Source organism: Labrus mixtus, chromosome 9 (genome assembly GCF_963584025.1).
Source record: "Labrus mixtus chromosome 9, fLabMix1.1, whole genome shotgun sequence".
In the NCBI taxonomy this organism is placed as follows: Eukaryota; Metazoa; Chordata; class Actinopteri; order Labriformes; family Labridae; genus Labrus; species Labrus mixtus.
In genome coordinates this window covers 13531913-13554830 of record NC_083620.1, presented here as the reverse complement: position 1 = coordinate 13554830, position 22918 = coordinate 13531913, and the positions used below count along the sequence as shown (strand labels likewise).

Below are 22918 nucleotides of genomic sequence, written 5' to 3'. Positions count from 1 at the left end.
AGGAGGAGTTGGGACCTGCGTGAGGTCAAATGAGGATAGGAGAGCAAGGAAGTCTGTTGCCTGGGCTTTATCAGTGTGTATATTCATGTCTCCCATTACAATCAGTGGTGTTCCATCATCAGGGATTTCTGAGAGTAGCATGTCCAGTTCCACAACAAAATCATTCAGATTCCACCCTGGTGGGCGGTAAATGATAGCAATGTACATTTTAATAGGAGCAGTAACCATGATTGTGTGATATTCAAATGAGGAGTTGTTGCTCAGTGGGAAGAGTTTATTGAATTTCCAGGTATTAGAAATGAGGATACCTGTACCACCTCCACGTCCAACAGAGCAGGGTGTGTGTGAGAACACTGTGTCAACAGAAAGAGCAGCTGGTGTGACTGTATTTTCTGGGCGGATCCAGGTTTCAGTAAGGGCAAGTGCCTGAATGTCTGACATTTTTGCAAGTGCTTGGATAAATTCAGTTTTATTCACAGCAGATTGACAGTTCCTGAGGCCAAAAGTAAATGAAGGGTGGATAGAAGAGGCTTTCTTAAGCAGAGACAAGTTGTTAAGATTTAATTGTCTATGACAGATGTGTCTTTTTATGTAATTTATGTAACCAGCTTTTTTCCTTTTTGTTTTGTTTGTTTCTGTCTGTTTGTTAGTTTTTCAGTAGTATCCTCTTTAAATGTTGTGTACATTCTTAAAATGCAAAAAAATAAAAAATCATGACTTGGAGATATTCTTTACAAGGAACAAGAAAGAACTGTGACGGGTTTTTTTTTAAACTATAGTTACTATAGATATAACTCCCTTTCTTTTCCACTGAGGTCAAAAACAAACTGTCATCTGTTGGTTCTCTGTCACAATGTTAATAGTTGTACCAAGTGTGGGTAGGGTTATTTAAAAGAGTTCAAAGTGTTCAACTTCTGTTGCTTGAAAACCTTAATCCAATTTGCTAAGGCAAGTCCATTAAGTTCTTGGTGCAATATGAAGAACTGTATTTCAGTGTCCATTCATATATATTCACAGCTAAAATCCTGCTGCAGGTACAGAACTACCTACTGCAAAGGGAACACACACAATACATCATTCACAGTAGCACTTATACCTCTCTAAAAAAAAAAGTCATTTAAAATGAAAATGATCACACAAATTCATCAACAAAGCTTGAGATTAGAATATACTCCCGTTATTGCGTAAATATATTTCGCAATGTATATGCAATCTACAGCAAAACTAATTGTATGCTCTATGCTTTGCCATTACAAACAAACAGAGAAATATGCACAATGATCAGGGGAACAGTCATGAAGAAGTCCAGTATGGACCCTTCTTTTGTTTTTTTAGGGATAATGAAGAGTGTACATGTTCCCTCTTGTGTGTTTGCTGAATGTTTCCACTGGATTTTAAGCCTTTTTCTCTTTATTGAGGCTAAATAAGCCTGCAGTTTTAAAACTGAAATTGTTCATTAAGTGTCAGTTTTTTTCTATGACCAACTCAGTAAATACTTGAATATTGCATACTGTATTGTTTGATAAAACTTCTAAAGTACTATCTGTCCGGGCCTCTGCAGGCTCTCATCCTAATGGCCTAAAGTTTAGAAAAGAAGCTGTTTGCTGTCCTGAGTTTTAAAGTTAGTCTCTTTTCAAAACTGTTTATGTGCAAAGAGTTTCAGGGGAGAAAAACGAAAACTATTGTGCTTGATATCTCCATGAGTCTTCCTACTCAGACATTTATAAGACCATCGTCTCATGTTAAACTCAGACACCTGAATAAAGCACAGAAAAATGATGGCAGGAAGAGGGAAAAGTACAGTCACAAAAACAAGAGAAGGAGGAGAAGAGACAGACAGTTACTGGCAGCAAAAACCTGCGAGTTGAATAAAAATGTCTATGATATTTGGTCGTTTCACTTCAGCAGACTTTTGATCACCTGTCTTCGAGGACTTCACCCAACCTGATGAAAGAAAACGAAAGTCAGTGTAGGTTTCACTGGGGTTTTTATTGTGAAGATAAAAACCTGCTGACAGACTTCTTTAATAAGTGGTTGACACTTTTGACTCCAACAAAGAAAGACATCTCAGGCTCTCCGCTTTGTAACTTTCTTCTTTTGTCAACAAAAGAATGTCAATATTAATGACAAACCACTGTTTTCAAAAAATATATTGTCATCACACGCAGGCTGATGGCTCCTTTTCTGACACAAAAACTGCTTATTTGCCAACTTAAGAGTTTTGTTAATACTTTTATAATGGAGTTTTTGTGAAATTTAGAATACATTATCTGTCATGTTTGGTGTTAAACACTTCACTTAATCTTCACTTTGTGTAGGCAATGTGAAAATTACTGACATTCCATAACAATAAGTCAGCGTGACTTTGTTCCAACAAACTCAATGAAAGGGAGGACAAAAAAAGGTTCTTGATATAAAAGACCAAGACCAGAAATCAGAGGTTCAACAAAAAGTTGACATGACCAAACGGCCAACATGGAACAGAGAAATCAGTGATAAGTCAGATATCAAATGGATGGATTGACCTTTCAAGTTGGGAAGAAAGAGCCTTGGAGAATTATCCCCCCAACCTTGGTTTGAATCAAGACCAGTTGAGTCCAACCCTTAAAGCTTTTGACCTGACTGCAAATTCAATAAATTGTTTCTTTACTAGTTGGAGAACAAAATAGTGAAACCACCAAGTTTTGTTTTAGACGTAAAGTCTAGATCAAAATGCGTAATAACTTTAAGTATGGCCTCGCAAAATAGCAAGTTAGTGTTTCATATGTAAATCTTCCATAGACACGATTACCCATCAGCCCTTAATGAAATTAAGTTATAATTTGAGTCAATTTGCAGGTCAGGGGTTGCTACTAGTTCAGACATGTCCGAAACAATAGTATAAAGAGGACCAAACAGCATAGATGGTTTTCTCACTGTAAAGCAGAAACTGCAGCAAAAAGTTGTGAAAAATGCTTAACAATAAAAATGATTGCTCTGCTCTGCTTGCACTGTCTCTGTAGTAGCTACAGTTTTTTGTTTCCTGACAAAGTAATAAGTGTTAGAGATTGCTTGCATCACAGAACAAAGTAAAATACAGTAGAGGACAGGTCAGATATTGGATCAATCATCTTTTTCTTTTTTCATTTTAAATCAAGCCTGTCTGATCTAAAAATCAAACAAAGATGCCACAATTGAAGAACAGATTTGGCTTGTTCTTTGCCCAAAGGAGCCACAATCTTTAGACAATGTTAGGCTTGATAAGACAGAGCACTTCCATCAATTCAAACATAGCCAGAAAACACAAAACAGTCTTAAAGCCCGAGACCATTGTCCAGACTATATGGAAAATCATTCATTGATTTTGCCTTGTTAGTTTTTGAACCCACTTCCAACCCATTTGGACTCTGAACTCACGTTTAAGCACCAATGTCAAACACATTCATTATGTGTGTGCATGTACAGGTGTACAGCCTCAACATAGAAGCCACAGACCGTCTATTGATCTCATTACCTTTACCTTTGAGACAACACTACTGAATAGAGAGATCAATCACTCACTAGATTTAAACACACACACAGTCACTGTATCTCATACCCTCTTTCTGAGTCAAGTAAAATACACTTCCTGCTATGTCGGCCATTTAACACATACAATGTACTGTAAAGTCTTACAAACACACATGTATTTATATGAAAAACCAACGCATTTGTTCTCATATCCCCCCCCTTCCTCCCTTGTCATCCAACTATCTTTCTTCTCTTCCATATTCCCATGTGTTTAATTACCTGCAGGCTTTTATTGCAAAGCTATGAAAAGACCGAGCAGAATTAATTTCCATCATTTTGCCAATTAAATGACATGAAGCATCTCTTGTTTTAATCAAGGGTTAATTAACATGATTGTAGCAAACATAACACAAAACCAATAACTCACAAACTGAATTAGACTTGGTTTGTGTGTGCATGTAGCGTATATGTGAGTGTTTACAGCACCTCTGTGTGTTTGTGTAAGTGTTTGCGAGTGCGGATGCATCCCGGACAAACGGGAATTCTGTCAATTATTCTCCTACAGTGTGCGATATGCTTTTTATGTGTAACATGAAATGTCTTATTGCATTGCTTTTTGAATGCCACACATACACACTACACATGCATGTCTTGTCTTCTCTCTACTCTATACCCTCCATTACAAATCTCTCCTCCTTTCAATCATCTACTCCCTTCTTTCCATTTCCTTGCCATTCTTCAGCTTTCCTGCCCCTAACCGCTCTGTTTCCTTTGCTCTGCCCTGACTAGGTGCTTTGATCTTTGCTCACGACGATGCAGGTGTACAAACCACGGAAAATCAATTTTAAATGCATGCAGTTTGAGACATCTTGAGTCGCTCAGATGTTTTGCCATCGGATTGCCCTTCAACCTCTCTGTTTCAAATTATTTCGACATGAAACCACAAGGAAGTGCAGCCTTAACAGACAGCTGTGGTGTGAAGTGGGACACTGCAGGGGGCTGACCTCTGTTGAACGGTCAGTTCAGGGTCTCTGTGCTCGTACAACACACTCTTACCAGCTGACAAAATGCAAGCAGCTTGACAGAGTAACAGAAAGAAAGAATGGATGAGATTCAGTCACATACGATAGGGGTGAAAAAGAAAGAAGTAGGGACCGATAATGAAGCATGAGAGTATAAGTATGAGGGAGAGTGTGAAATACAAGAGGAATGTAACAAAAGAACAGAGTTATGTATATCACTGAATTGGCCATTGGCATCAGCAATAACACCTTTCTCATATATTGCTGATTGGTACTCTAAATATGACAGAAAACAGTACACCTTCCCTGACGGTCACACACACTCATATAAATGCTCCCACACATGCACAAAGCCATTCATATAAACACATGCGCATGCGCCACATTTCACCACAGCTGCTATGCTGGATTCATCCAAATATGGTAGGGGATATTTCCATGGCAACAGCAGGCAGAAGGGGTGCAGCCTTGTGCTGGATGATCTCCAGAGAGAGTCTGTTTTTTTAACTTTTGATTCAAACTATTCTCTGTGAGTTCATTCAACAGTGGAGACTTTTTAGAGTATGTGTCTAAAATGAGAACATAGAGGATCAAGGCTTGGTTTCATGTTGGCTGGACATGAAACTCCACTACTTGATCTGTAAGGTTGCAAAACTTGTGGCCCGATACATTAGATAGAACCTTTTGTTCAGTTGGACACATTTTAATTTTATTTTCTAACTTAAGTTTGAGCTTTTTCTCTAACAGTAGTGGTCTCCTCACCAAGGATACATTATGTTTCCCTAAAATCTGTTTCATAAGAAAAAAAGAGCCATTTATGAATACTACTAATGAGGTTTACAGTAAGAGATAAAAGGCAGACAGTGCTTGTAATGGAAACATAACTCAAGCAGTAATGGCTGACCATAAAACAAAGAGATGTTGTTGCTGTGAAGGCAACTTTATAAGTCAAAGCTATGACCACTGGCTGCCCTCCATTGTCTGGACTGAAATGTATAGCAAAGAGGGACAGCGTAGCAGTCCATTTTTCTACAAACACAATATGAATATATGAAACATGTTCTTATGAATGGCTTCAAACTATTGGAGGATAGTATTACAGAACAGTGTGTGTCCATCATTGATAAAACCTGGTTGGAGAATGAAGGGGAATTTTCATTTGGGTAAAGATAAAGAGATCATTAAGATGATTTAGTGAAAAACTAATGACAAAATAGCGCTTGAAGTTTTGCTGGAAGGTAAGTGTGTATGTTGGGATGTGTGGATGTGTGTTCGTGTGTCCCATGAGGCAATAGATATTTATCTCAGCCCAGCTATTCATTAATGGGTCTGTAGCCTGCTGGCACCATGAGGAATTATAGGACAGAAGCAATCAATACACTCCGGCTCCAATTCCAGACTGTGTGTGTGTGTGTGTGTGTGTGTGTGTGTGTGTGTGTGTGTGTGTGTGTGTGTGTGTGTGTGTGTTTGTGTGTGTGTGTGTGTGTGTGTGTGTGTGTGTGTGTGTGTGTGTGTGTGTGAATGACATAGTTTTCTTGTCATATGACAGTTAGCCTCCAGACCTGATGTGGGTTTTTAGGATTATTTCTAGAAGAAGAACATGTAAAAAAAAAAAAACTTTGACAACTTATGTCTGCTGAGGCTTTAAACACTGACAAACTGTAAAGTGCATTCCCTCTATATTACCTTCCCTTGTTATTTCATGTATAATACCAGAATACCGGTATAATACCGGTTAGTTTTCCTGGTTATACAAGATACACTTTGGTTAGATGTTATGTTCATTTATTTTGATCAGGTCCACATACAACACTTGTAAAATACAGCTTTGCATTATACCTTTTTAATTATATTATGCACAGCAAATGTGTTATATGGATCAGTTTATACAGACTGGAAAATTGGTGCAACATTTGCATCAAAGTTTTAATTTTGTTATTTAGGATCCCAGACATCATGAGAGGTGGAGGATGTATGAAAATCAAAGAAATGCAAAAAAAAAAAAAAAAAGCATCTTGACCATCATTAAACTCATTTGAAGAGTGAGACAGACAATAAAAAGGAGACAATGACGACAGAGAGCATTCCAGATGGATCAGACAATTAAGTTAAATCATTATTTGGCATCCAGCACACCGCCACATCCATCTCTACGGTGAGAAAATGTGATCTTGAGATCTGGAGATGGTTTGATATTCTTCTCCATTAATTACTTTTTATCAGCCCAAGGTAACTAAATCATTGTCTGTATGCTCTCCTGGTAATGTAATTATCCTGGTATCAAACAAGTGTTTGACCAACTGGGCTAATCAGAAGTTCCTTTAACACTCTCCCAGTAATAAGGGCACCCACCCATGACCATCTCCAATTTACAACACGGCCCATTTATGGTCCTGATACTAACGAAGGCTGATATTCAATTACCCTTTTTTAATCGAAACTGACTGGCAGGAGACTACAAGATGTGCTGCAAAAATGAACATGTTTAAAACACCTTTCAGATCTTCTGCATTCTGCACACTATGAGCATCAGAAAACCATAAATGGAAAACTAATGGCTTGAGAGCACTAGCTGATTTAAATGCTTTTTTAATTAGTGCAAGATGTTTAAATGTGACAAATAACCATTCAGTATTAAATGGGAGAGAGGGATGTCTACTCTTAATAAGATGGAGATGCATGCTTTAAAAAAAATAGGACTAAGTTGTTTTTCACCGAGCAGCAACAAATTTCTGCCTGAATTCAAGGATTTAATATCAAATATTGCTTTCATGTTGTCAAATATGACCTTCAGTAGTTGTCATAACGTGCTAATTTAACTTTTGTCCTGAGGAGGAGCCATGTGCTATCCAGCTGCTCTTTTGTTCCCCATTATCCCCCGCCTGTTGATGACATTGAGACACCAGTGACAATGATAAGAATCCTCAACTCACTTTAAAAAAACAAAAAAACTAAAGAAAACAAGTTTATTGGTACATTGGTATGCACAGTGTGTCTCCAAGGTTTCTGCAGTTTTGAATGGCAGTTTTGGGATCCTAACTCTGATTATGATTTGTTTATCTTTCCAGTCTGACTTTTATCCAATCCACATATTCACATTTGGGGGCTTCCATTTATTTCTTCTAGAGACCATTGAGCAGCTCCAAAGAGCCAGTTGGAGGTTAAGTGTTTTGCTCAAGGGCAGAATTCACGGTAATTGTTAGCAGAGGGGAGAGCACAGTTGTGGGCTTATCCTTTGTTTTGTAGCCTCAGGCAAGCATTTAAAAATGATGTGTTGCTGTGTTATATCATTTGAACCAACACTACCCATCACACCTTCTGTATTATGGATTGGTACGACAAAAAGAAGTTCAACTTATGTCATGGTGTCAGAGTCTGAACTTTAGCTGATCCCTTTCACTTTTCACTTGAACCTCTTTGTCTCTGTTTTCATATGTTCTGCAGCATATTATATTATGGATTTAGACTATACCTGGCTCTCAGCAGGATGACGAGGATGATGTAGATGAAGATGAGCATGAGAGGATGAGCATGGTGAAAATGAGCATCATGGTGGCGATGAAAACGAAAATGACGCTGGCTACAATTTAGCTGCACAGCGTAGATCACTGTAGGAAGAGTAGAACAGAAATACATTTGTGGCATTTAATGGTCATGTGATGATGATTCAAATCTATTCAAGGGCTGTTTTGTTCTCTTTGTATTGGCCGGCATAGGTGCTAAAATAATTATTCATCTTTTATTTCTCACACAGTTGTTATGGAAACAAAAACTTCATGGGCTTACTTCTCTTGCGCACAGATGTAGATCCAAGAGGTTTGGAAGGTTATTTTTTTGCAAGGGATTTGTAGGAGGAATTCAGGCAAGGTGAAAACCACCTCCAACATTATTAAAAGTGTGTGTCTGTGTGTGTTTTCGTGAATGCATAATGGGCAAAAGTCTTGCTGTAAAGTCTGGTTGCAGTTTTGTTTTGGTCACCATTCAGTAGGTTTCTCAGTAATGGTGTTACAGACTCTGCGCTGCCATTTCTAAACACATGGCAGAAATCTGAAGCTTTTTCACCATGAAGTCAGAGAGATTACTTATAGTTCATAATGGAATGCCAGCCACATGACAAACTTTCCTTGTTGTTTGTTGTTGTAAAGAAGAACCAGAGGAAAGAGGAATGAAATACATTTATTTTACTGGTCAAACTCAGCTCAGCCAATTATAGTGAATGGATTATACAGCTTATCATTAATTTCCTTAATGGTTATTAATTAATAAATAAAAAGAAACACATCATAATTAATCAAAAACAGGAAATGACACTTCTCAGTTTGGTGGCTCTATAAGTCACATGTGATTTGCAATTCACATTTTCAACATAAATGTACCTTTTAAGGCCTAACAATTGCAAAAAGGGTCCACTTGAGGTCCAATAATAAGCCCTAGGGGGGATCCATTTTTGAAACTTGTACCATGAGGGACAGAAATGAATCCCTTCTGTACACCTATATCTGACAGGGTGCTGTGTTCACAAGCAACAGCTTTCATAAGAGGGATATTTGAAAACAGTGTAGACATAAAGCTCTGCTTCTCCATCTGCCCTCAAAAAACATCCAGTGGTTAAAATCCCCAAAGGATCACACAGTTAGAGTACAGCTGCCTGGCTTTTTAATGTGGAACACACTAGTTGGAAAAGCAATCCCATACTGTTTTCACTAATCCAATCTTATTCAAATGCCACAAACTACCAAACAATCGAGGATAAATGAAGATAAAAAGAAGCAATTGATTCATCCCAGCTATGTTGTTGACGTAATGAGGTTATTTTCAGGGGAAACACTGTGGATTCTTAATGTAAGGAATTAAACTACCTACTGCTCAACTGGGATGAGGCCTTCTTGTTTAGATATATAATATATTTATAATGTATTTTATTTTCATTATGTCTACCTTCCTTCATTTTATCTTAAGTTCTCCTTGTGGCTCCTTGAGTTTTTTTTTCCCCTTCTGTGGATTATTTGTTTGGAACTTTTGTTGGTAATTGAATTCTGTTTTTACCCTTTTTCTGTATTAAAATGATGTAGTCTTCATTGTTATTCCACATTGTGATACCAGCTTAATATAGAAAAACATCACATAATGGCTCAACTGACCTGCCGATGAGGAGAAACTCCCCGACCAGTCCCTGACGTCTCATGGCCATGAGGATGTTGCGGACAGTCATGCCCTCACAGAAACAGGCCACCACTCTGGCCTTGGGCAGGTGGGCCCTGAGTCTCTCCAGCAGACGGTCAAAGCTCTGCTCTCCAGCATTGCTCCAGATTTTGCCTGCAAGAAACATGTCAGACACATACAAACATGGACCGTTACATCTCTGTTATATATACTTCTTCATTTGCTATAGTCTTGGGTTCAATTGATTATGTGTCACAGTTTCTCAACTTCATGAAATCATTGTCCTCAGGTGTTAACCACCTGACACCACAAGTGTGAAACACAAGTCTTTACAAGGTAATAAAACAACAGGTCCACCTATTCTGTAAAATATGTGTCTTCCTGTTTATTGAATGCATGTAGGCTAAGACTGCAGGAGAGTTCTTTACAGCTGCTGCCGCTGTGGTGTCTTTGTTCGACAAAATGTTAGAGGTAATTAAATGTGTGTGTTGCTTATTGTTGTTTGTGTGGAAATGCTAATGTATGAAATGCAGTGTGGTTTCCAACTTGATTTCACGTTAATGTTTGAGATTCTTGAATATCTTACCAGAGTGGGCAATACAGATGCCCTCCTTCGCTGCCATGTCCTTGAATGCTTCCATCCCACTTTCACCATAGTTGCCTGGAAATAATGAGAAGGGAGGTTTGATTAAGTACAGTTTTTTATGTAAAAACCAGAGAAACATGGATGGATGTGAGTAAATGGACAGATAGAAAAAGGAAGATGTCCAATGAGCATTATGGATTCAATTCAGGTCATGACTGACTCTCGCAAACTGAATTAGAAAATGACTTATCACAAATTGCTCCTAATAGACAATTAATTTTAGTCAAAATAATAACAGTAGAAGTCATGTTTTCTTCTGATTTTCAAATGAAGGCCCATTGTAGAAAACCGTCTGCTCCCGCACCACCCATAAATGCTGAAATTTATGTCAGAGAAAGCGTCTCCCCACTGTGGCACCCATTTCTTTGCCGGAGAAAGTGGGTGACCTGGAATTTATGCTAATGACGGGTTGTACACACTGGCAAAGAATTTGATAGGATTCCCCTCTTTGATTTTCTCCCTCCCGTTTTATCTCTTTCTCTTCAGTGTGTTGATTGAAGGAAAGATCAAAAACATCTCTTTCTCACAGTTTTTAGCGGTCTTCCTCTCGATCACGCTTAATGAGGTTGTTTTGTCCTCTAATGTTTCCTCCTTTATACTGGTGGCGTTATCAAGAGTAGAATAAGGTCTAATTAGGCAGCATTGATCTGCACTCTGCTTAATCTGATGAGGAAAAGAGGAGAAGAGAAGAGGTCAGAGGAGAAAAAGTGATAGAAAGAAAATGAGGAAGGATACAGATAAGAGGGAAAAAAAGGAGAGAGGTGGTAAGTCATGGCGGGAAAGGAGAACACACAGAGAAAAAAGGGGAAAATGGAGGGAAAAGAAATGTAGACTAAAAGTAGAGGATGTCGCACAATCCCTGACTGCTGCTGCATCACAGTGTGTGTGTCAGTGTAGTCAGGCCAATGATGAGTGTGGTAGAGCGAAGTGTAAAGTCCTGTAATTAGTGTCTCAGTGAGAGGATAGGGAGACAGATGGAACAGACTATCCTTCCCCTACACACACACACACACACACACACACACACACACACACACACGCGCGCGCGCACACACACACACACACACACACACACACACACACACACACACGCGCACACACACACACACACACACACACACACACATCCATACTGTTACCCTCATCAAAATCGATAAAGCTTGTAACCTACTTCACTCTGGTCTCAACTGGGATTTATGTGTGAGACGTCTCTCTCTCCGTAGCTCAGTAGGCCTGTCATGCTGTCATGTGTCTCTTTATCACTCAGTTTTATAGCCACACTCGCTGTGCTACTTTACATTACTAGAACACTCACACAAATACACGTGTTGCCCAAATCTCTCCAAAACAGAAACCCACGCACACTCACACACATTCATCAGTTCGAGATCCGTTGTAGGCTAACAGATGAACAAAAAAAAAAGGTGTCTGTCTGTCCTCTCGCCCTCACTGCTGAACCCAAAATCTACTTCACTCTGCAGGATGCCTTCCAGTAAACACTGAAACACTCTAGGTTTCACACACTCGCAGGCTTGTTGGGTGCTGAATTTTAAACAATACTGACCTGATATCTCAAACACGTCATGTTTGTCAGACTCTAGCAAAACTATGTGTACAATACACTGCTAGATTTCCATATTAGCAAGACAATAAATTGCACCCCACTCTCTTTCAAGGCATGTGTCCGTTGTGTTTATAGCTATATGAGCTCTATGCTCCTTGTCGCCTACATACCTTTCTACCCCTTGTTTTGTTTAGTTTTGATTGTTATTTGCAATCCACACAGAAACATACACACAACTCCCGAGAATACGTTCAACTACATCCGACTACTAGTGTGTAGTCAACATCTACATGTGGAGCGCTTAAACTCCCTTCTCAGATGAGATGATGTCATCTGCTTTGTCATTTTCCACTAAAAAACTAAAAAACAGGGACGCAGGTGGCGCAGTGGTTAGTGCACGCACCCCATGTATGGAGGCTATAGTCTTTCAAGCGTGCGGCCCAGGTTCAAATCCCACCTGTGGCTCCTTTCCCGCATGTCATTCCCCACTCTCGCTCCCTAATTTCCAACTCTATCCACTGTCCTATCTCTCCATTAGAGGCCAAAAAAGCCAAAAAATAAATCTTTAAAAAAAAAACAACAACTGGAATCTCCAGTGCTCATACAGTATGCCATATTTACAGCTTCTCTGATTCAAATACAGTATATCCCCTCAGCCCTTTGTCCCTTTTACCTCACTGCACAAATGTGTTTCTCTTTAATCCCTGCATTTAAATCTTTCATTTTAAAGACAAACAAGAACAGAAACTTACAGTTAAAATGGGGGGAAAAACTGAAAAACATAAGAAAACAACAAAATCCCCTGTGCCCCCCTCTGCACTCCTCTTCTTTGATCTCTACTTCTTATCTGGTATTTTGCAATACTTTACAACATGCAATCAAATGCAAAGCTGAAGGGTCCTCGGCTGACTGTCTGTGAAGCCCCTTATCACCCCCCTCGAGCTACTTGCTTCTTAAACCCTAGCTCTCATAGTGCAAATATGGAAGTCAATTGTTAAATACAGACAGGGGTTGTTCTTTGTCTTTGCCACCTCATTTGCATCCCTCCCGTCTACTTCTCACATTTCCTCCACCCTACTCAATTACTATCCTCTGTCACTCTTATCAGGTCTAATACATGCAATTACATGCCCCCCCCCCTTTCCCTGTTCCCCTTCCTCCTCTTTTCCCCTTTTTTTCTCCCTCTTCCCCCCCAGTCACAGCTTCACCCACTGAAAAATAACGAACATTGCTTAGTGATGGGCATCCTCCTTCTATTTCCTCACCATTGATACGACTACCCCATATAACATCTGAGGTGCTAAAACAATGTGCAGTTAAGTGACAAATACAATAATACCCAGGGGAAGACGTTCACTAAAACTCATAATGTGTCGAGCACAGAGTTCAGCAAGGTAACAGATAACATAACAGCTGATATAACACTCACGTACATGACAGCTGGCATTAGCACTGAGACATGAAGAGAGTTAATAACTAACAGACTGTAACAGTGACAAACACATTCTTTATGAAGAGAGAAACCTCAAACTGCGGTGGACATAGTGGATTCATCTTTGTTCTATCAAAGGCAAGTACAGTTATCATCACTACATACACGATGAAGGATGCAAATCTTTTCTGGAGATTGAAGATGGGTCTGCAACCATTTAGCATGCACTTCTCTGGCCTGGTGAGACATTAAGCTCAAGAGAGTTAAATTAAGAACCATGAAGCTGTAGTTACAATCCATAACATAGTTTGTCAAAACATATTTATCCCAGGGTGCTGGTGGCCTAGTGGTTAGTTTGCACGCCCTGTGTATGGAGGCTACGCTCCTCAGACGGGCAGTCCAGGTTCGAGTCCGACCTGTGGCTCCTTTGCTGCTAGTCAATGCCCACTCTCTCTCTCTCTCTCTCTCTCTATATATATATATATATATATATATATATATATATATATATATATATATGTGTACATATATATATTATGCTAATAGCGTAATAGCGCACATCATTAAATAACACAACACAAAATACCATGATTTATGTTTGTTTCAGTAACAAAATTAAATACTAGATTGTGAGTCAAATACTGTGTATGTGTTATTAGGGGGGCTCCCTAATAATACCCCATGCTCTCTCTCCCTGATTTCCAACGCTATCCACTGCCCTGTCTATCTAATAAAGACATTAAAACACATATTTATCCCTGCATGAATTACTTTGGTTATAATGTCAGGTAGTGGTTTAGTAAAAAATATAAAGTCGAGTTTTATGAGGAGAAAAAAACTATTAACCTTCGACCCTTTAGGAGTTATTTTACATTAGGACTAGTATTAATTAAAGTGAAGAAAGTGATATTTCTTCATAATATCCATTACCCCACATTTCTGCCTTTGAAAAGCTGCACACTTCAGACGGGATGCATACGTACCTGTAGGCCTACATGTCGGCAGTTATACAAGCATAACCATGGTTTACCCCGTGTAGTTTTTACTCAGTCTCCACTTTCAATTGTGGCCATTACCCCCAGAAATCTCCCTCTCTGGACTTTAAAGAGTTTCAGATCACAGTCACTTTCAACAACATATGTCAGTGCCACTAATTGCAACTGCTTGCTCACATTTTTGCACAGTTGCAGGAAAATTACATTCTTGATGTATTTACCATGACAAACGCTAACACATTTTCCCTCTTCAAGAACTTATTTCATGCCAAAGATAAATGCAGGGCAACAGGAGCCATCTATCTTACCAGAAGACGTTATATTGATTTTTAGAACATAAGTTTTTTAATCTGTGCCCAAGCCAATTTGAGTTGATTTAGTCCTATGACCTATAGGCTCATTAAAACACAGTACAGTTCTCGTTACATGGGGACCCATCAGAAACTGGCCCATGACCCACTTTGTATTGTCAACCTCAGTCAACAGTGCCAGAGACGGCAGTAACATGTGAGAAGATTCTGTCAATCTTCTCTACCCCATTCATTATTCCTATCTCAACACTTCATTCCAAATCCATCCCACTTTCATCTTCCCTAGTCCTGCAAAGGCCATGGCATGTCATCCCCCAAGTGCAGACAGAGAGAAAAGTATGAGTGGAAAAGAAAGGAAGAGAAGACGGACAAGGTAGATGAATGTGAAAATCAGCATTGCAGGATCAAAAGAGCCAATAAAGCAGAAAATGGGGAAAAGAAAGGAGAGAAAATGGGAGGGAGGATGGAGAGTTGCGATGAAGCGGTGGAGAGAAGGTTGACATCTAGAATTATTGAGAGACTGATCAATTTCTGTTGGAGCGTGCTTTGGTGACACATGTCACATTTCAGGTCAATAAAACCAATTGAGCTGAATTGAATTGAACTGAAGAAAGCAACACCAGAAGGAATGAGAGCGGGAGGCAGAGTGAAACTAAGGAATACAAAACTGCAGGGAGGGCGATATTGTTGATTCTCATTAAAGAAACAACACTGAACAATGAAAGCAAATTGCAGGAATGTGTGGCTTTTTATAAGATTGTTTATGATTAAGCAGACCACATACTTTGATAAAAGATTTCGATATAGGTTACATAATATGCATACATAATCTCTTTACAATATGGTTTATATACATTCACGTAACCATCCATCTGTCTGTCTGTCTGTCTGTCTGTCTGTCTGTCTGTCTGTCTGTCTGTCTGTCGGTCCGTCCGTCCCGTCCCGTCCGGCCATCCATCCATCCACAACATGATGTTACAAAAACAACAAAAAGGAACTGGTGCTTATTACAGACCTATTCTACTTCAAGTGAATGTAATAATCTGCATACCATATCTGCATTTGAGCAATGAATTGAAATCACTTATGGAGAGGATACAGCTGTATTCATAATGCATGACTACGAGATAATGCTCCTTCCAGAAGTAAGGTTGGAAAAAGTGTGCGTCTGTACCGAATGGTACCGGAACAGTTCCATCGTATTTGTGCAAAGTACAATTTGTGAAATGTATATTCTGGTATCATGATAACCCTAATAGGACTAGGCTGTGCATCGTCTTTTGCATAGTGACCTTTATTTGAAAGAGATGCAGTCCAGCCTCAAGAGACTTGGTTGTTATTCCATAGCTGTAAAATCTACACCTTACATGCACATAACATGTACAATATTTACTATCTCCCATCCATCCACCCATCCAATCATTCATCCATCCATCCATCCATCCATATGTATTCCAGGGCTGTAAAATCTACACCTAACATGCATATAATCAGGCATGTACAATATTTACTATCTCCCAATAAGAAAATAATATTCACAGTGTCTCTCCCTCCAATGATGCTACTCAGTTACTTCAGTGTAATTACTCTGCTGATATTACATGTATTATTTAATTTCTGGTGTATCAGTTTCTTTCGTCTCTTGCCTCCAGATGCAAATGTTAATGCAGAGAATTAATGAGTCTCTATAAACTCCCCCCACTCACTCCCATCTTTCTCTGAATCTGCAGCTCCTCTATGCTCTCTTATCTCTCCAAAGCACAAGCACATCTATCTCCATCCACAGCCACACAAACACCTTGAACTCTGTCTTCTGTGGTTTTCTAGCACTCCTTTCATTGCATTCTCTCATTCTCTCTCCCTTGTCTCTCATCCCCCATTTGTGTTCTTCTTTTTTTTAAAACCCTTCATTTTCTCCTTCTCTCCCTTCCTTCTTCAATTCCCTCCCAGCCTCCCCCTCTCACTCAACCCCCTCTGCTTGTCCTCTCTTATAATTCCTCCAATGCCTTCCCTATCCATTGCCTCTCTTCCTTATCTCCTTCTTCCTCTCTCTCTCTCTGTCTCTCTGAATCTCTCCCTTCCCCTTTCCTATCCCTTCCTAATTCGTTGCTTCTTCTCTCTGCCACCCTCCCTCTCAGACTCTCTGTGTTTGATTATGATTGTATTAGAGAAGGCAGCTGCCGACCTTCAAGACCAGTTTCAAGGTGAAACCCGCCTGTCTGATGAGGTAGAAAGACCAATACTTACATAACAAACACACAAATCTGCACTCAGAGGCACAAAACCTCTCTTAAGCACGTATTCATGGAAACATACATACCATCTGTATGCAACTGAGATTTGTAGCAGCACACCGTCATGCGGACATACGCACTACATACACAGTCCTGTCAAGATCTTCCTGGCCTTATGACGAGGCAAAATTAAATATCTTACCCATGACAAAGGTTATTTCTAATACAAAATGTTTACTAATATGCAGAGTGATTTGTATGCACCCAATCATTTATGCAAACTAAGTGAAGACAGAGCTACAATTATGACCATCAGAAGCAACTAATCCCATTCATACACATACATACGCCACTGACGTAGCAACGTGGGGTTAAGTGTCTTGCCTAAGGACATATCAGACATTGGCTGCAGGAGCTGGGTATCCGACCTTCTGGTTGAGAGCAGACTAACTCTACCAACTGAGCCACATCCACCCCAATATAAGAAATACAACAAATTTTTACTTATATCAGGATTAATAATAAAGGAGTCTTTTTAACTCTATTTTCTTACAATATGGAAAGCGGTGTGTAGCTTATCTGGGACTCCACTGTCTTTTGTCTCCACTGTCCCTCATCCCCCCTCCATCACCTCCAGATATTCTAGCAGTGTGGCCACTAGCTTATCTCGTGACCCCATTTGCCCCTGTATTCAATAATTACATGCTGAAGACATATACCGCTTTTTTTTTTACAACACTGCTTCATCAACTTCTTGGCTCCTACAGCAGCTAGCTTCAACCTGGCAACAATAAATCCTATTTAAATCACATTCACCTCGGGGAGCTGAAAACTCTCAGTCTATCTCTCTTAAAAAAACACACTTCTTTTCACTCTTGCTATAAACACTCTTCTCAGGAACATTTATCTGTCCCCTTCCTTCCTCTTTCTACTTGTCCTTACACCAGAAATACTGATTTTCTCCTCAGCTCGAGTTTCCTTTTTTTGAAGAATCACAAATGTCTTCCTTAATGTGACATTTTAGAGCAATCAAGGACTTTCCATTTGGACCACAGTTCTGCTTATTGACATTCACTCTGGATAACATCCAGGTAAATACATGTAAAGAGGAGCAGAAACAGTATAATAAGGCGGAGGAGTGTGTACAAATCTGAGCTTGGATGAGATGTTTAAATGTAAGAGACAGGAGAGTGTGTAGGTGGTTTACCTTCAGTGTTTATAGCAGACACGTAGCTCCAGTTGTATCTCTTGACAATGTCCACCATAGCTCGTGCCTGCTGGGCATCTGAAGGCACCACACGCATAAAGTACTTAAAAAGGCTCTGGAAAGGCATTGGAAATAAAATCAAGTTAATTATTCAAAATGAAAATGTAACATTCGGATGTTCTTTTACATGTATGGGGCTACATTTGTAGCCACAGGTTACATGGCCTCACCTTATCGCTGAGGTCCATACTTGTGGCAGAGTAGGCAATCTGTGGTATGTTGAACAGCTGTAGAAGGTTCTGAACCTGGATGGCCACGGAGCTTGACCCTGGTCCAATTAAACCCACAATGGGTTTCTTGCCCCGCATTGGAGTGGCAGAGGGGTCTGAGCACTTCAACGTTGCTCCTCCACCTCCTCCCCCTCCACCCCCTCCCCAGGACACTCCTCCACCCCACTCCTCAGCCTCATCGGAGGAGACCAGCGAATCCCGAATGAACTCGATGCTCTGCTCCAGAGCGACAGCTGAGTGCCAACAAGAGTCCCGGATCTCGCAGCCCAGGGTGATATTGGGAAGAATGTGCTGGTCAGCGTTGATACGGTCCAGTGTGTGCATCATAGCCTCCACCCTCTGGATGCCATACTGCTCTCGCACTGCACCACACTTGCGCTCGTGTACCTGTTCAGGGTAAACAAGGTTGAGAGAAGGAATCCAATTTAGTCAATTCAACATTTAGATAACTATAGTCTAAATTTTGTCATTACCAATAATGGCATCAAAATTTTAACTTTTTAGCGGACTGGATCAACACGTTTTTTTTTAAATTACACATTTAACACATATGGTGCTTCACTGTTGGACTAGCAGTGATTTTATTTTAATGGATGCCATGTTAAAACATTTTTTTTCCAGGGTGGGCAATTATCTATAATGAGATGGGAAAAAATGATACATGTCAGTGGGTGTCTGCGAGTTCCTGGGGCAGCAGGTTTGTGGACCCATTCTACAAATTGAATGTGTTCTTTGGTCTTAATAGGCAGAGAATCATAATGACGCTTTATACAACAGAATGGAAAATGTGTTCTTTTTGTCTTTACTTCTGGAATATTTCCAAAGTGCTTCTTTCAAATTCAGACGGGTTCACCATGATGGTCATAGAAAACTGAATTTCCTATAAATATGATAAACACCATCCTGCAGACATATTCAGTCACAATATTGCAACATTACCTTGTCGGCAGGAGGCTGATGATGGACAGAGAACAAGGCTCCAATGATGATGTCGCCAGGTATGTGAGCTACAACTCGCCGTTCATTGGACTGGGCAGAGTCAACTCGATTAGGTCCCATCCAAATGGACAGAACTAGCAGCAGCCGAAGAATCATCTTGGTTGACTGAGGTATCAAAGGAGAAGCTGCTCACAAATTTGCTGATAGAGCCGTCACAGGAAACCACTCGTCCTAGAAGCACTTTTCCTGGCCATGGCAAAGGCATGCGCTCCAGGCTCAGAAACACTTTTGAAAATGGATGATTTCAGTATATTCCTTTCTTTCAACTTCCCTTTCTTCAGATTTCAAGACGGGACCATCACTGCAACAGCTGAGACAGGTGCCGCAGTGCAACCTGGGGAAATAAAAAAAATAAAACATCTGGGCTTAGTGTCATTGGCTGAGAATTGGCTGGCAATTACAAAGTAGAGTTACTCTACACAGTAAAAGATGAAGTCAGACATGTTCACGTAAACCTGAGAGCAGAAAAGACATTGAACATCGAAGTTGGCGCAGAATATTTAAAGCATGCTCCTCACACTTGTCTAGAGACAAAAGTTTAATCGACTTGCTTCTACCTGTATATAACAATGATCTGTTGACTCAATTCCATATGTTACTGTTAGCTGATCAGACATTGAACATACATTTTATACAAATATGTATTCAAATTGTTCAGGGAATAAGCTTCTACATTTTCATCAGCTCCCTGTTCAATATGGACGCTTCCCTGTGCTTCTCTGAGAAGTATGGCATTTGAATTTTTTCATGATATTGTGCATTGCATAGTAAAATTAGGAAATATATTCAACACTACGATCAGGGATTCTAATGTACATTAAAACCTCAGACAAACAAAAGGGCTCGGTAGAGTGGTGACTGGACTTGCGCTTGTATAGCTAGTCTCTAGTCTCTAATTTCTGTACCTATTTAGATTTAGATGCACAGACAGCATTTTGTTTATTCACTGCTCCTGATGTCAGTCACTCATATCTGCAACGTTTGGAGGACTTTGGAGGACTTTCTTTTAGACATCACATCCTCATTTAGGTGGGGTAATATGGCACTGACATTAGTATTGTCTTTTTGATATATAGAGAGCCTCCGGTGAAGGTCTGGCAGATTTGGTTTGGCAGAACACAAGTTCATATGTGTTCTGTTAAGTCATTCTCCTCATGAGTATTCATCTTATATAGACTTTCTTCAGCAGAAGCCATCTGAGTCTCCTGAATCATTCTTGTGTGAAGTCAAGTCTTACAAATTACCTCAACAGAAAAGAACACCAATATTTTGTAAAACACCTTAAATATGAGTAAAGTTTAAAAGAATTTAAGCATGCAAACATTTTCAAAAGGTTTCCTTTTCTTTACAACCCATTTCCAACCACACTTGGTGTTTTCAGCAACTATACTTCCTATGAATACTGAGTCATTTAAAGCCTGTGCATGTTGTTCACTCTCCCTAGACAGTGTGTGCACCTGTTTCACCATAAATGTAACTCTCAGCAGCACACTTTATATTTCATTGAAATGGGAATGCAAACTGCGCAAATGAAATCAAGATAATGGCCGCTGCATCAGCCATTATGGTGACCAGCATAATGAGCAGTTACTGTTTGTTCTCTAATGAAGCTTAATGTGATGACTGGAGTACTGGCTCTGGTCGGCTCTAAAATCACCATAGTCACCACCACTGTGTCAACACTAAAAGCAGTAATACAATCGCAACATCATCTCACACCTCACAGCTGCGGTGAGAAATCTTTGGTTGTCCGACGAGCTTTTTACAGCACCCACGCGTAAATCTGTGACGCCAACCAGGCCACATAAAACCACTGGCAGTCACATACTTTGCTTAATTTTCAATTAGTTTGAAACCTAGACAATTAACTCCACTAGTACAAAAAAGCCATCATCATACCAGATGTTCTTCCTTTAGTGTCTGTCCCTCATCCCTACTCAAATCAAAAGTATGTTCTATATACTTTCCTCCTGCTGCTTTTGTGGTATCACTTTCTAACAAGCTTTTGGGTCTTCTCTCTCAAATGGAACGCATTGTTCTCATTAGAATTTTAATTGTTTCAAATTTGAAACATAGACTAGGACAGTTTAGAAACAGTGAATAATCCCTTTTGCAATATTTGGGCAGGTCACCCCCTTAGTGGATGGTTCAGAAAGACATACGAGACACATCAAGCTACAACAAGAAGTAATACAGCCGGCACATGGTGTTTAATAGTCAGCCAAATGGGAGGGACATCACTTTCCTCCCTTGAGCAAAGTTTCAAGTAGCCATCCCTCTGCATTAATGTGTGAGTCTTGTAATTTTCTTAACCTCGGGGCTACACCAATGCTTACGTTTACTGCAATGGAGCAATTTAATTGACCGTAAACAGCAGGGGACCATTTAGACAGCAGAGGTTGGCCTCCATTGCTTTTGCAAAACAGGATCAAGGTCGTGACAGGGGAGTTGGTGGGTAAGCTGAGTGCGTTGATGCAGAAGAAGGAAAGGATGTGAGGAAAAATAAAGGAAAGGAAGGAAAAAGAGAACGGTAGATGAAAAAGAAACGAACGTACGTGATAAGAGAGAATAAGAAATAGGGAAAGGTTGGAGACGACAGAGGATGTGTTTGAAGGAAGCGGCAGAGGAAGAAAGAGAGAGAAGAAAAGAGGAGTAGATAAGACAGGAAACAGAAGAAGAAGAAGGTGAGAGTGATGAAAAAAAGGTATCGAGGGACAGAGAGTCTCACTGAACATAATTAACATGACAGTGTCAGGATGGCAACAGGGCTAACTACTGCGCCAGTAATGAACAAATCAAACTCAGCTCCCTCCAACACACACACACACACACACACACTTTCTCCAGCTCCCATTCTCTTCATCGACTGGCACAATCATTTAAAGTTTCAAATATCATTTCAACTCTTCCAACTAAAAATGTCACAGCATTTTCCCCCCCATACAAAATATTTCTTTCTCCACAAGGCACTGTTTCATTTTCAGCCCTCCAGTCTGTCTTTCTCCCACACTCACAGTCACATACTGTGTCTCTCTGTCGTGCTGCTCCTCTGTGATCAGCTCTTGTTGCATAGGCCTGACTCAAATCCTGATTCCTCAAGCAAACATACACACCATTAGGCATTTATATCTACATCTCTATCCCAAGTACACGGGTGTTAGAAAACCTTTCTATTCAACTTTTATACAGATATTTACACACAACACTCTCAGAGAAAAACATTCAGCGTCCTTCTCTTCCCTCGTTCAGGTCAGTAAGTTTCAATAGATGATGACAGATATGTTTATATATTGGAGGGCATTTAATTTACCACCCATAAAAAGCAGACAAAGAGGATTATAATTCATATGAAAGAATCCCTGAGGTGAAAACACATTTGTTTGCTCTATCTTGACCTGCATGACACACAGACTTTTGTATTTGTAATTAATAACAGGGCAGGGGGCCGGGTCTGCAGTTTTCATCATAGATTATTTGGTTATTTAATTGTTTAATAACCTGAGCAGCTGAACAACTTTACAGACTGCCTTTTATGATTCGTTCATTAAGGGAGAAAGAAACATATA

General features: G+C 39.8%; 1 protein-coding gene and 1 long non-coding RNA gene across 2 annotated transcripts; both read right to left on the bottom strand.

Annotated features, from left to right (window-relative positions):
* Nucleotides 1-3026: 3026 nt before the first annotated feature.
* On the bottom strand, nt 3027-8940 carry LOC132980316 (uncharacterized). Its single transcript, XR_009674155.1, has 2 exons — nt 5283-8940; nt 3027-5243 (listed from the first exon to the last, which is right to left on the bottom strand). It is a non-coding gene; the product is annotated as an uncharacterized LOC132980316 (long non-coding RNA).
* A 541-nt stretch (nt 8941-9481) lies between these two features.
* LOC132980315 (metabotropic glutamate receptor 5-like) lies at nt 9482-18460 on the bottom strand. Its single transcript, XM_061046378.1, has 4 exons — nt 18294-18460; nt 18064-18178; nt 10261-10335; nt 9482-9827 (listed from the first exon to the last, which is right to left on the bottom strand). Exons 1-4 carry the CDS (start codon nt 18429-18431, stop codon nt 9616-9618), a joined length of 540 nt encoding a protein of 179 aa, XP_060902361.1. The 5' UTR covers nt 18432-18460; the 3' UTR covers nt 9482-9615.
* Nucleotides 18461-22918: the final 4458 nt, after the last annotated feature.

Excerpts from the sequence above, each read along its gene's own strand:
- LOC132980315 (XM_061046378.1), bottom strand. The coding sequence starts at position 18,431 with ATGCGGGGCAAGAAACCCATTGTGGGTTTAATTGGACCAGGGTCAAGC. Across the intron at positions 18,179-18,293 it reads GTATGGACCTCAGCGATAAG|AGCCTTTTTAAGTACTTTAT; the intron begins GTGAGGCCATGT and ends ATGCCTTTCCAG. Across the intron at positions 9,828-10,260 it reads CATCTGTATTGCCCACTCTG|GCAAAATCTGGAGCAATGCT; the intron begins GTAAGATATTCA and ends TGTTTCTTGCAG.